Source organism: Chiloscyllium plagiosum, unplaced genomic scaffold (assembly GCF_037043375.1).
Source record: "Chiloscyllium plagiosum isolate Xiang-an unplaced genomic scaffold, Cpla_swu_hap1 HiC_scaffold_32, whole genome shotgun sequence".
In the NCBI taxonomy this organism is placed as follows: domain Eukaryota; kingdom Metazoa; phylum Chordata; class Chondrichthyes; order Orectolobiformes; family Hemiscylliidae; genus Chiloscyllium; species Chiloscyllium plagiosum.
The window spans coordinates 8,689,098-8,703,597 of record NW_028270170.1 but is presented as its reverse complement, the minus strand read 5'-3'; the positions used below and the strand labels follow the sequence as shown (position 1 = coordinate 8,703,597).

General features: G+C 39.9%; 1 protein-coding gene and 1 pseudogene across 2 annotated transcripts in view; one reads left to right on the top strand and one right to left on the bottom strand.

The window, feature by feature from the left end:
- Window positions 1-11,972, top strand: part of cwc25 (CWC25 spliceosome associated protein) — a 51,501-nt gene extending 39,529 nt beyond the window's left edge. For both annotated transcript variants that reach the window (XM_087977766.1, XM_087977765.1), the window contains 2 exons: window positions 819-980; window positions 10,194-11,972. In XM_087977766.1, the coding sequence (XP_087833892.1) occupies window positions 819-980; window positions 10,194-10,308 (277 nt within the window). In that variant the 3' untranslated portion in view covers window positions 10,309-11,972. The remainder of the gene's footprint in view (window positions 1-818; window positions 981-10,193) is intronic.
- LOC148141543 (uncharacterized) lies at window positions 2,594-9,786 on the bottom strand (annotated as a pseudogene).
- Window positions 11,973-14,500: the final 2,528 nt, after the last annotated feature.

Here is a 14,500-nt window from a genome sequence, read left to right as displayed (position 1 = left end):
GCTAAAGCAAATGCTGCTTGACATCCATAAGTTGCTGTGATCTCTGTTTCGTATCACACCTGAAAACTGGCACTTTTGTTAATGCAGCTGTGTTTCAAATCTGCATCGAGGTGTCAGACAAGGTCACGTGCCCAACACAGAAACATCTTGAAAGCCTTGAGAAATTGTGCAGAACTGATGTAGATCAAATGGAAGAGAAAATACTGGGGATGTGTCCGGTTAACCCCATTTGAAGCCATGTGATCTTCCATTAAAACTTTCAGAAAGTTAATCCATTGTTTCCAACTAGCTGGTGTGCTGAGCATCTGCAGAAATTTTAAGTTTTCATTTCAGATTCCCACCTTTACTTTTTTTGTTTCCACCTACATCTCATCCACTTGTGATGTTAGCCTTGTAGTGGCTGAAAAATGTCATTCCGTAATCTGTTTGCCTTGGTCTGGATCAGTACTCTCTTTGCAATAGGACTGTAACTGAATTTAGTCTTATGGTTTGTTTCTGGCTCAGCACTTTTATTTGTTAAAACATATAAACAGGTGCCTTTCTCTCAAAGCTATCTTTTTCATGTTCACCTAATTATTGTTGCTAGCATTAGAAAAATTAACTCAATATCTGTTGACAAGTCACCATCAACTGATGGAAATCTGTAGTTCAGTAATAAGACCCAGGATTCTGGCTGATTTGGGCTGGCTTGCTTTAGACCAGAGGGGTAAATACCACTCCTGTCCTGTGTGTAGCAACTTGTATTTGTTTATAACACCCCACCCAGTCTGCAGTATGGTACCCCAGTGCTATGATTTGATCATACTTTGATTTTACAGGAAACTTTCAGCGGAGGAACTGGAACGCAGGCGTCAGGAAATGATGGAAGATGCAAAATGGAATGACAAAGCACGCCAATGTAACATCAAACGGTACAAAGAGGACGATGAAATGGAGCAGGAACTGGAGAGAAAGGATACTAAGGACGGGAAGTTTCTTCAGTAAGTATTAGAAGGGTTTGCAATCTGTTGGTTAAGTTGTACTAGTAAGTGACGTTAGCTTTCAAAATGCACATCCCTTTAAGAGAAGAATTTCAGAGTTGAGTGAGAGTGGAAGACCCACTGCTCCAGACATGTGTAATGACATCATTGAACAAATTGATCAGGAAATAGAGCTGCATTCTTGGGGCTTTTGTGGTGCAGTGATAGTATCCAGGAACTCTGAGTCTGAATGCCTAGTTTAGTCGCTGGAGTGGTTCTAGTCCAGATGTGTGTTATAAGATGTCTGAACAGGCTGATACAAAATAAATAAAGAACAGGAGTTAAGTTGTTAAACAGGTGATTTGGTGGTGGATGTGGTTCATATTTTTGAAAAAACAACTGGGTTCTTGGTGTCTTGTGGCACAGTGGTAGTATCCCTGCCTGTAGACCAGAATATCTCCGTTCACTTCTCACCTGCTTCAGATGTGTCATAACATGTCTGAACAGGTTTATTTGACAAAAACAAATGCTGTGTTGTACTCCAGTGCGTATTTAGCTCTGAATACAATCCAGAAGGAAAAGGTGGATCCTTGTACTTGGGAACAGGAGTTGGCCATTCAGCCCATTAAGCCTGCCCCATCATTCTGTACAGTCATGGCTATTGAACACATTGACATTTGTTCTAAGGTATACAATAATAAAAATCTTGCTGTCTGAAAATCTTTTGTTGCCTAATTCAACATGTGGATGTTGATTAATAAATGATTAATGAGTGATTTTTGTCAAACTTTTTTTAATATTAGAATTGATTTGTTCTTTTTATTTTCTTTATCCTTTCAAGGGATATAGGCATTGCTGGCAAGCCAGCATTTGTTGCAGTCCCTAACTAAATGATTTGTTAGCTTATTTAGAGGGCAGATAAAAGTCTTTTACACTGCTGTTGGTGTGGAGTCACATGTAGACTAGACTAACGAAGGCTGGCAGATTTCCTTCCTTAAAGGGCATTAGAGAACTGGATAGATTTTTTTGACAATCCATGATGCTTGCATGGTACCATTACTGACATTAGATTTATATTCCAGATTTAATAAATAAATTTAAATTCCAACAGCTACTATGGTGGGATTTGAAACCGTGCCTACAGCACATTGGTCTGAGACTCTGAATTACTAGTGCAGTTAGATTACATCACCATCTCCCTTGAAGTTATGAGATGACATTTTTGTGTGTTTTGTTTGGCCACCATTTCAACGTTTATCCTCCTATTCTGATGTCATGTTTAGATATGGCTGTGAATGCCAGCTGGCCATCTTCCATGAGACACAGGGAATGTTGGCATCTTCCTTGATGTGAACTTTATTTCAGCTTTGCCCAGTTCCAGCCTACACACGCTCCAGCAGAGGTCAGTAATATACAATCAGGAAGGCACAGCAGGGAAAAAGGAATATGTTCAAAGCACTCAGTAGATCAGGCAGCATCTGTGGAAAAAGAAACTGAGCTCATGTTTCAGCTTGAAGACGTCACATCAAAAATACTAGTAGTAGCAAGATTCAAATTTTTTAAGCAAGTGCAGAGCCAGGGACTGAAGAGCGGTTGAAGGAGTAGTGGGAGGGAAGGTCTTACGGGGTGGGGGGTTAAATGATATCGGAATGAGGGCGCTAATCAAAAAAGAATAAACAGTTGAGAGAAGACATAAATGGGAACAGCAGAAACATTACCAGTGGTTTGACCTAAAATTAGTGAAGGTAACATCACTCAGCCTCAAAATGCCTCAGGGAGAGAAGCTTCCTAGACACTCCAAGTTATCGATTTCCTTTCCTGTCTCTTTCTTCCTTTTAATCTGCTCCTTATGTGACTCATTGTCAAATTTAGCCCGAACACACCCTGTGATGTTTTTGATTGTTTAAATGTTTTATTATTTTATATTACCAAATGTTATCTGAAAAGCAGTATATAAGTTTAATTGATGTTATCCGTGCCTCAGGCAATGAGGCTACTTGCAGTTCTGCATTCTGAACATAAACCAAAATAAAAATGAAACTCTTGCGTGGATCCATTCCATGTGGGTAGTGCATTTATGAGCTGAGACATGAGAGCGTTTCTTGGGAACAGTGAAATTTCACAGTGATAGGAAATGGCTTGTGTTAAAAGGTAGCCAATGGTTCTCAGATTGAGGATTTCCATACATGCCCATCAGTGGTTTATAGAGATTCAAAGTTGTAAGTATAACTTTGTATAGGATGCATGCTTATCAATTTTTAAATGGGAATTTGACGACTTTTTCTACGAATTCATAAGCAGTTTCTGTTTAATGTGGAATCTCTCCTTTACTCATTGGTCAAATCCTTTGAATGCAAAGAAACAGACTGTTTTGTGTTTTTTGCTGTTTGTCTCCAATGTAGTTTCAGTTTTTACTTCTACAACATATTACTCTGATGTTTTTATCACTTTTATGTCAACTTTTTCTCATTCTAATTTCTTCTGTGCATATTCATAATAGAACCCATTTGATGTGAATTTGTCACACTGTCATTGCACACATCTGTCTGCACTGTTGTCGAATCAGTTTTGCATTTCCCATCTCCTTGCTGGTCACAGAGTTATATAGTACAGAAACAGGCCCTCGATGCAACTCATCCACACCGACAGACATCCCAATCTGACCGAGTCCCATTGCCACCATTTGGCCCATATCCCTCTCAACCCTTCCTATTCATATACCCATCCAGATGCCTTTTAAATGGACCTGCCTCCTCCATTTCCTCTGGCAGCCTGTTTCATGCGTACATCACCGTATGTGTGAAAATGTTATCCCTCGTATCCTTTTAAAATCTTTTCCCTCTCACCTTAAACCTATCCCCTCTAGATTTGCGCGCACGCACACACACACACACACGCACACACACCAAAAATAAAGAAAAAGGCCTATCCTATCCAAGCCCCTCATGATTTTATAAACCTCTAGACGGTCACCCCTACCAAACAGAATTTCCAATGCTCAAACTATTGCTGGTTTTCTTCCCAAATTTGTCTAAATGTTTCATTAATTAACTATGAAAATGCAACTGTATGAAAAGAAATCCAATCTACATTTTTAAAATGATGATTTATTATATCTACTTATTTAATCTAGCTGTTCGCTTTCCTCAAACCCTGCTTGTTTTACCCCAAAACTACACATGGTCTTTACTTCTAACATTCCACTTCTGGAGAATTTGACTATTGCTTACTACCAATATTAATAGATAATTTGGAGTACACTGCTGCAGAACAGCAACATATTCTACACTGAGGTTTGGGTTTTGTGGATCTGACGGATCAACGTTACAGGTATTTCCAGAGATCAATTAAAGAACCAGAATTATCCTAGGAAAAGGTTTGGTATGGTGTGATTAGAGAGTAAACTTTTCAACTTAGCAAAGACCTGGGATTCTTCGGTCAAATCTTTTTTTTATATAGATATTTTTATTAGAAATTTAACATTTTTACAAGTTCACAAAAATAAACAAAACTCTCAAATATAAACATTGATATACAATTAAATCAAATATACAATAGCCAAAATTTAACAAAAGAAAAAAAAACAAAACTCAACTATCTACTAATCTAACCTACAACTAACCAGAGTGAATATTTAAATCTCTTACATGCTCGGAATGTGTTAACATCAGATGTAATAAAACCCGTATTCGTGCGGGATTCCTCTCCTAAGGGGCCCCGGACCAGCCAGGTTTGTAATCTCAATTAAATAAAAGCCCTTGTTAGGATAGCCGAAATATCTGTATTTATGTAATTCAAGAAGGGCTGCCATATTTTATAAAATAATTCGGTCTTTCGGTGCACCATATTTGTAAGGAAGTCAAGGGGAATACATTCCATAATTAGTCTGTGCCAATTTGAAAGTCCAGGGGGGCCCTCAGCCACCCAGTTCACCAAAATATTTTTCCTTGCACAGAAAGAAAGAATAGAAAATAGTCTCTTCCCGTACATGTCCAGGGAGGGGAAGTTCGAAAAGCCCAAAAGGAGAGATACAGGGTCCACTTTAATTTCCTTTCCTAAAATTTCTGTCAGGGTACTTGCTACTTTAGTCCAATATCTACGGATGTTATGACCGGTCCATAGGCAATGTACAAGAGTGCCCGCCTCTATTTTGCATTTGGGACACATTGGAGATGCTCCTGCATTAAATTTTGCCAATCGAACCGGTGCTATATGGGCCCTATGAAGTATCTAGCGTTTTCCCAAATATCATTCCACATTTCTATAGAGATTTCTAGTCCCAAATCCTGATCCCATGTTTTAAGCAGATTATCCATATCTCCCAATACTTCATCATGTAGTAAATGATAAATAGTACTGACGGAAGATACCCCCACTGGTCGTAGGACACTACATTCTCTATCTGATTTATAAAGACTATCTAATAACGTAGTCTTCTGTATATAATCTCGAATTTGGAAATATCGAAAGAGGTCTCCATTAGGTAATCCAAATTTCTGACGCAGCTGTTCAAAAGACATCAGGACCCCATCCTTAAATAGGTCCCCTAAACATGAGATACCCCTGGATCTCCAGAGTTTAAAAGTGGCATCTGTAAACCCTGGTTGGAATCCCCATGCTCCCACTATCGGATGTTTTATGTGAGTTGCCCTCATTTTGCCGCATTATATTCCAAGCCTTAATTGTGTTTAGTATTATAGGGTTTTTACAGTGATCTGTAATGATTTTCCTCTTGTCTGAAAATAAAAGGTTAATAAGTGGGTATTTTACTTGAGAGGTCTCGATGTCCAACCAGATTGATTGTGGATCAGACAAGACCCAATCAGCTATGTAACTTAATAGGGAACTTAACTGATATTTCCTAAAGTCTGGAAAGTCCAATCCTCCCCTTGTCTGTGGAAGCTGTAGCTTTTTCAGCTTAATGAGGGGCCATCTATGATTCCAGATAAAGGAACCCAGCCAGCCATATAATTTACGTAGAGCCGTCCTTGGCAGCATCACCGGAAGCATTCTCATAGGATATAGGAGACGGGGCCGGACTATTTTGATTAGTGCTATTCTACTCAACCAGGAAATTGGAAGGTCTCGCCATCGCTGGAGGTCCTGCCTTATCCTTTCCAGTAAATGCACAAAATTAGCCTTATACAACTGACCAAATACTGGAGTAATAAAAATGCCTAAATATAAGAAGCCCTCCAGGGACCAGCGAAAGGGAAAAAGGGATCCGTCCACTAAGTGGGGTGTCATAGCAAGGCCACCCATTGGCATAGCCTCCGATTTTGAAAAATTAATTTTATAGCCTGAGAATGCGCTAAATGTATTAATAACTTGGATTAGGCGAGGTACGGACATCAGAGGATGACTGAGGAATAGAAGAACATCATCTGCATAAAGGCGAGAGGGGACATCCCTGACAGCTGCCCCTACCCACACTGAAGCTATCCGAACCTAATCCATTGGTAACCACAACTGCTTTGGGATCATTATACAATGTTGAGACCCATTTGGTAAACACCTGTCCAACGCCAAACCTTTCCAATGTGTAAAACAAATATGACCATTCAACCCTATCAAATGCCTTTTCCGCGTCTAATGAAAGTACTTCTCCTGGTATCTTTCCCTGATGACAGGCTTGAATCATATTCAAAACCCTTCTAATATTATTGGATGATCTACGGCCCTTAGTAAACCCCATCTGATCCTCCTTTATAATATGTGGCAGTACCCTTTCTAGTCTCAGTGCTAGCGTTTTAGAAAGGATTTTAAAATCTACATTTAGCAAGGATATTGGTCTAAATGATGTATAATCTTCTGGATCCTTTCCATTTTTAAGGATGAGAGAGATATTTGCCTCTTTCAGCGAAGGTGGGAGACAGCCCTGACTATATGCATAGTTATACATGTCCATAAGTGGACCAGCCAATATTTCTGTAAATTCTTTATAGAATTCAGCTTGAAAACCATCTGGGTCCGGTTCCTTACCACTCTGAAGTTGCCTAATTGCATCAAGTATTTCTTGGACTGTTAGAGGAGCATTTAGGACCGATACCTGTTCCGGAGTTAGGCCTGGAAAGGTCAAATTTTTTTAAAAATGACTGCATCCTCCTCGTCCTATCTTCACAATCTTGCGATTTATATAACTCAGAATAAAATTCTCTAAAGATCGCCTTAATCTTTTTATGATCATGAGTCAAAATACCCGTACTTTCCTTGATAGACGTAATAGTCTGAGGGGCCTTTTTTTTCTTTGCAAGAAATGCTAAGTATCTACCCAGTTTGTCGCCATATTCATATAACCTTTGTTTTGCAAATAATATTTCCCTCTTAGCCGTTTGAGTAAGCGTAGTGTTTAGAGCTGTCCTAAGAGCCGTAATCCTTTGCAATTTAATAATAGAAGGTCTATCAGTGTATGCTGTTTCAGCTGCTTTTAAGCGAGCTTCAAGCAGACGCTGTTGTTCTCCCTTCAATTTCTTCTGGGTCGCTGAGTAGGAGATGATCAAACCTCGCGTGTAAGCTTTGATGGTCTCCCACATCATTGATGGGTTGCTAGCTGTACCTGAATTAATTTCTAAAAAAGTTTTAAATTCTTGAGAGAAGTACTTTACAAATTTACTATCTTTCATTAGGGAGGGGTCCATACGCCAATGCCTTAGTTTCCATATATACAGGAAATTGCTATACTACCTATTTTACAGGAGGATATGGAATTTAAAAAAATCGAGGGGACAAAAAACATATCAATTCTGGTATGACATTTATGTGGATTGGAGTAGAAAGAAAAATCTCTGCCCTGTGGATGAAGACATCTCCATACATCTTTTAATCCTAATTCTTTGTTCAGATCCATCAGTTGTCTAGATTTGGGAGATACTCTTGCGAATCCTATCTATTTCCGGATCCATAATACAATTAAAGTCTCCCCCTATAATTGTATGATGGGCACCAAAAACCATCAATTTTGAAAAGGCTTCTGTTATAAATTTAAAGGGGTGTGCTGGGGGGGCAGTACAAATTTACAATTCCATATTCCTCTCCATTTATGAGAGCTTTAATCAAAATATATCGTCCAGATTCGTCTTTTATCTGCTTTAGGATTTTGAAAGGGAAATTCTTCCGAACAAGAATAACAACTCCCCTGCTTTTTGAGCTAAAAGAACAAAAAAAGGCCTGATCAAATCTACCCTGTCGTAATTTCAAGTGTTCTTTATCCGACAGCTGTGTCTCCTGTAGGAAAGCTATATCCCTCGGGAGGGGAAACCCTATCCAGAACATCCCGAGTGTAGAGCATATAAAATTTACAAAAATAAAGCCTCTCTAATACACTCACAACAATACAATAAAAATCTATTTCTAAATAAAAAAAAATAAAACGTATCTAAGTGGAGATTTTCCCCCTTGTTTCCAGGGGGTGTCACTTCCTCTCCAAAAGTCCATCATATCCTCTCCCAACCAATGCCCCACCCTTGACCCAGGCGCTCCTCAATAAAATGAGGAGAATTCAGATATAATACAAAGCTAGAGTTAACAGTGAGCACCCTACCCCCACCCATACCAACACCTGGATATATTTGGTAATGTTAATACCATATATAAACATATAACTATAAAATTACAACCTCAACAAATAATAATTAAATATAAATATAGTAATACAAAATAACAAGGGAAAACAACCCCGCTCCTAAAGACAGAGGTAAAATTGAATAAGGTAACCACCTCCCCCCACCAACATTAACCAAATCCCCCAGCTTATACACACACACACACACACACACACACACACACACACACACACACACATATACATACATCCCACATATATACATAAAATAATAAAAGAAAACAACCCCAAGAGGGGGGAGAAAATCAAATCCCTCTCCCCACCCCCCATGATATTAAACAGTAAGATAAGAGAAAAAAAAGGGGGGATATAAACCAAAGCGGGGTGAAGGCCAACCAACATCCATTATGTCTTACAGTTTATCTAAGAGATTCCAAGAATTCCTTAGCCTTTTCTGGCGATCCGAAGTTATATACGGATCCTTCATGGTAAAAGCGTAGCGTCGCTGTGTAGCGTAAGGAGTACTGAATATTTAAGTCCCTTAAACGCTTCTTCGCCTCGTCGAATGCCTTCCTCTTTCGGACCAGAGCTAGGGAAAAGTCCTGGAATAATCTTAGATCCTTTATAGATCATAGCTTGGGGGTCTTTTCCAAGATTTCTAGAGGCTTCTCAGAGTATCTGCCTCTCCTTGTAGCTCTGCAGCCGGAACAGGACCGGGCGTGGGCGCTGGTTCGAGCCAGGCCCGCATTTTGCGACCCGGTAGGCCCATACTACCCTTACCTGGCCTGATCCAGCTTTCAGATTTAAAAGCTGTGGCAGCCACTGCTCGAGAAACACTGTAAGCTGGCCTTCCTCTTCCCGTTCGGGAAGGCCCAGCAAACAAATATTTTTTCGACAATCCCGATTATCGAGGTCGTCAATGTGATTCTCTAAGGTCCGGACTGTTCGAGAGTCCGGACCATCCACGGCCGATTGAGCTGTAGTTTCGGAGGTCGCGGCCTTTAACTCCACCCCTCCGACTCGGCGCTCGATTTCTTGGATGTCTCGGTCGTGCTTCTGCAGCGCGGCCAAGAGCGAGTCCCATCGATTTCGGGATTCTTCGATGAAAGCGTCGATCTTCGCACCCAGTTTGGAGATCATTTCTACAAGGCTTGTCACCGTAGGTAAGTCCCCTGGGGCGGCTGTGGATGCCTCAGCTGCAGCTGGAGAGGGTGGGGGAGGGGTTCCTGCTTGTTGAGAGCTGCGGGCTCCCTTCCCTTTAGTCATTTTTACTAAAGATTAGATTGTTTAAATTTAATATTAAACAACTAATTAAATTAAACAGCTATTATAAATGATTTGGTAAGTGTGGTGGGGGTGGGTGACCCACTTTACCCAAGTCTTGGGAGGAGCACTATAGACTCAGACTTGCTGGGTAGCCCCCATCTTGGATCTCTCTCCGGTCAAATCTGAAAGAATGTCTTCACATAATCTCAGTCCACAAACATGATTTTATTCCAGTGTGTGAACATTTGTACTATGGTTTATTCCCTTGTAATTATCCTTTCTCAAAATTGTAGTGACTTCATAGATTTGCTTGAACTTCTTTAAAACCATGTTTTAAACATTTCATTCTGCAAAGATAACTGTGGATTTATACTTCCTTTTAAAAAATTTTTTCTCCCCATCTGCAGCAAAATTAAACTACAAAGCACTGCAACGTCATCATTAGAAGATCGTGTCAAACGCAATGTTCATTCTATTCAACGAACACCTGCTGCCCTGGAGAAGAACTTCATGAGGAAGTGAACTGGGCCTTAAAATACAAAAGGAGCTGAGATCCGGAAGAAGAGAACAGTGTTTGAACTATGACAGTGGCCAATTTTGCCTTCCCTTGTACAAATACTAAACAAAACAGAAAAACTTATAAATCATCAATACTCAGGGAAATCGATTTGAATGCACAGAAAACACCTAGTTAAGATTGGTTTGTCCTCTCCCAAATTCCCTATGTGCAGTCAGTCAGAACTAAAAACATTTCGTACCACTGTTTTAAAAAGAACTGCACAAAGGGCTAAGGTTAGTGGAATCACCCTACTTGTGCCGAAGAAATTGTCAGAGCCAAACTTCCAAGACTGACTGTAAATCTCCTGTAGTTTGAGCAGGACCAGAGACAGTTATTGATGTTTAGACCTTAAGTTCCTTCCATTAAGGTCACCACTCTGTTAAACTGCTGGAAAATCCAAGGGAATTGTGACTTTGTAATTTTTTAGTCTGAAATTTACACCCATAAGAAGACATGACACCTGAGGTATCACAGACACATGCTAAGATAAAAGGAAAATATTGCAGGTGTTGGAAATCTGCGATTAAACAGGGCAGTGGCAGCATCTGTGGATAGAAAAAGAGTTAACTTGAACATGACTTTGTTTTCTGTCTCCACAGAAGCTACCAGACCTGCTGAGTTTTTCCAGCACTTTGCTTTTATGACACTTTTGATCTGAAATGTTTACATACAGATCAGCGAGTTCCTGTTACGTTACCCATTTTTATATGTATATTAAAAGATGTTGGAATTTGGGGAGAGATTCCTGAAATACTCTGGTTCCAGTCAGCTTCTTTGGGTAGAGACATTGCGACAGTCAGCATTTCTTAAAAAAAAAATTATATCTGACATCTTGGCAGCAAACTTGATTTAGTAAATGCTGATAAAGTCATGAAAACATGATAACAGGAAGTAATATTTAGGGCTAGGATTTGTGTTCTTTGCAGAACAAATAATAGGTAGGTTTAGATGTACATTGTGATTTTTCTTTCAGATATTATTTTCCTTTATTCCTCGATTGTACACCAATTCTCAGTAGATTAACATTTATGTTGATCTTTCTTTCTTTGTATTTGCTTCTTGGGATTCCTCACCCCCAGTAGGGACAGGTAAGCTTGAGGAAGTGCAAGTCAAACCGCCATCATCCCAATTCCTTTGAGAGTTTACCATCTTAACTTGCTGTGTGCATTCAGATTGGTGAAGATATGAATAGGAGCTGGGGCAGAACTTGCCTAGGATTATAAGTATTGAACTATCATAGAACACACCCAATGCTCTCTGCACATAGGTTCAAGTACATTGACCAGTGACCAGTGCACTGAGTGGTGTACCTATCCACTCAACCAGTCAGCCAGTGAAAAAGACTGCATTTTACTGAATAAAGACACAGGATTCTGCTGCATCCATGTGTATCTAGTGTAAATAGTTATAATCAGTATTTGATTATCTGGAGCATATATTGTCATTATGACACCTTTCATCTGCACAAAGTAAATCTGTAAATAACCCAACATGGCTGATGACTTTAGATATTTTTTATTAAGGTTTGTGTATAAGAGTAAAAACTGAAATGTTATTGGCAAAGAAGCTTCCAATTTCATGGTTATTTTGTACATTTCAAAATCTAGTAAAGCCATTTTCAAACTTGTTAATGTTTTTAATATTATTTGATCACTTACAAAATGTAATGTTCATCATGTACAAAAATCCAGAATGACAGTTTGATTATATTATTGTTTAGGTGTCTTCTATTGGTTGTATTCGCCACTTTATGGATTGAAAATGGCTACGGGAGGTTACATTTGTAATTGCCAAGTAGTTGCATATCCCCTTTACCTGTTTTTTCCATCCTGTAAAATCTATCCAACCTACAAAAGGCTCCACAACACCATTTACCTATGTCAGGGGATAGACTTCTGAGCCTGCTTTGTGACCTGAAGTGATTCAGAATCATACAGCTGAGAAGAACACCATTCAAGCATGAAAGAGCGAATCAGTCAGTCCCACCCCTTTGCTCTCTCCCCATAACCCTCTTAAATATTTTCCCTTCAAATAGCTATCCAACATCTTTTTGAAGTTACTATTAATCTACTTTCACTTTCATAGACCATTCCAAATAAAATTTGCTGTGTTTATAAAACGAAATTCTCATCTTGCCCACTCTGTTTTGCTGGATACTTTAAATTTATGATCTCTGGTTACTGCCTATCCTGCCAGTGCAGAGTTTTTCATTTACTCTGGTCATCCGGAGGCTCACTGATGTTTCCTAGTATGGTGGCGAAATGCCTGAAAAACTAACCTTCCAGCTCAGTAAGCAAACTTACATCCAGAACTCCGTTCAAAATCTCTTAATTTTGAACCTTTATTAAATGTCTCACAACATGCCTTTCCAGCTATTTTTGTGACTCCTGCAAATTTGACTATATTATGCTCAGTTCCTTACTCCTAGTCATCAATATATAGTGTAAACAGTTGTGGTCCCAACACTGATCTCTCTGAAACTCCACTAGCCACAAATACTAACCTGAAAAATAACTCCTTATCCCCACTTGCTGTTTCCTGCTCATGTGCCAGTTCTCTACCAGAGCAATATACACCTCCAACACCATTGGTTCTTATGATTTAACCTTTTGTGAGGTACCTTATCGAACACCTAGAAGCCCAAATGCCACGTTATCTTCTGGTTCCCCTCTATCTGTTCTGGTTGACACTTCCTTGAAAATTCTATTAAATTAGTCAAACAAGATTTCCCTTTCATGAAACCACGCTGACGTTTGATTAGGTTATAACTTGCCAAATGTTCTGCTATTACTATCTTAATAATTGATTCAAATACTTCAATCATAGATATTAAGCTAATTGGCCCATAGTTGCCCACATTTGGCTCCCTCTCTTTGAACACATTATCACATGAGTGGATTTCCAATTTTGTGTCACTTCTCCAGAATCCAACAATTTTTGGAAATTTACAACTAATGTATCCACTTTCTCTGCAGCTATCTCTTTTAGGAGCCTAGCATGCATGCCATCAGGGCCAGGATAATTATCTGCCGTTAACCCCATTAGTTTGTCTAATACTACTTACTTTAGATTAGATTACATTACAGTGTGGAAACAGGCCCTTCGGCCCAACAAGTCCACACCGACCCGCTGAAGCGAAACCCACCCATACCCCTACATTTACCCCTTACCTAACACTACGGGCAATTTAGCATAGCCAATTCACCTGACCTGCACATCTTTGGACTGTGGGAGGAAACTGGAGCACCCGGAGGAAACCCACGCAGACATGGGGAGAACGTGCAAACTCCACACAGTCGCCTGAGGCGGGAAGTGAACCCGGGTCTCAGGCGCTGTGAGGCAGCAGTGCTAACCACTGTGCCACTGTGCCGCCCACTGTGCCACTGTGCTGCCCACAAAACAGTCCCTCCAGCCCAACAAATGCACACCGTCCCGCTGAAGCGCAAGCCACCCAGACCCATTCCCCAACATTTACCCCTTCACCTAACACTACGGGCAATTTAGCATGGCCAATTCACCTAACCTGCACATTTTTGGACTGTGGGAGGAAACCAGAGCACCTGGAGGAAACCCAGACACAGGGAGAATGTGCAAACTCCACACAGAGAGTGGCCTGAGGCAGGAATTGAACCCGGGTCTCTGGCGCTGTGAGGCAGCAGTGCTAACCACTGTGCCACCATGCTGCCCTTTAATGATGATGATGGTACTTAATTCTTCCCCATATTCTTTCGTATTAATGGGACATTTGAAGTATCTTCTACCTGTAGAATACAGGTGCAAAATATTTGTTTAATTCCTCTGCCACTTCCTTGCTCTCCAAAGCCACCATATCAGATTCATTTCCTAAAGGGTGAATGTTCGCTTTAACCTCTTACTTCCGTTTTATATATTTAAACGAGCTTTTTCTGTCAGTTTTTATATTCCTTGCTAGTTTGACCCCGTAAATTACTTTCTCTGACGTTCCTATCTTTTTTATCCTCCTTTGCTAGATCCTGAATTTATATTACTCTTTGGAGCTATTACTGACTTTGGCCTCCTTATGTGCTTTTACTTACAACGTAATATTCTCCTTAAGTTCCTTGGTTAGCATGGTTGGTTTATCCCTCTCTTAGAATCTTTAGTCCTTACTGGGATTTTGCTGAATGTCATGAATGA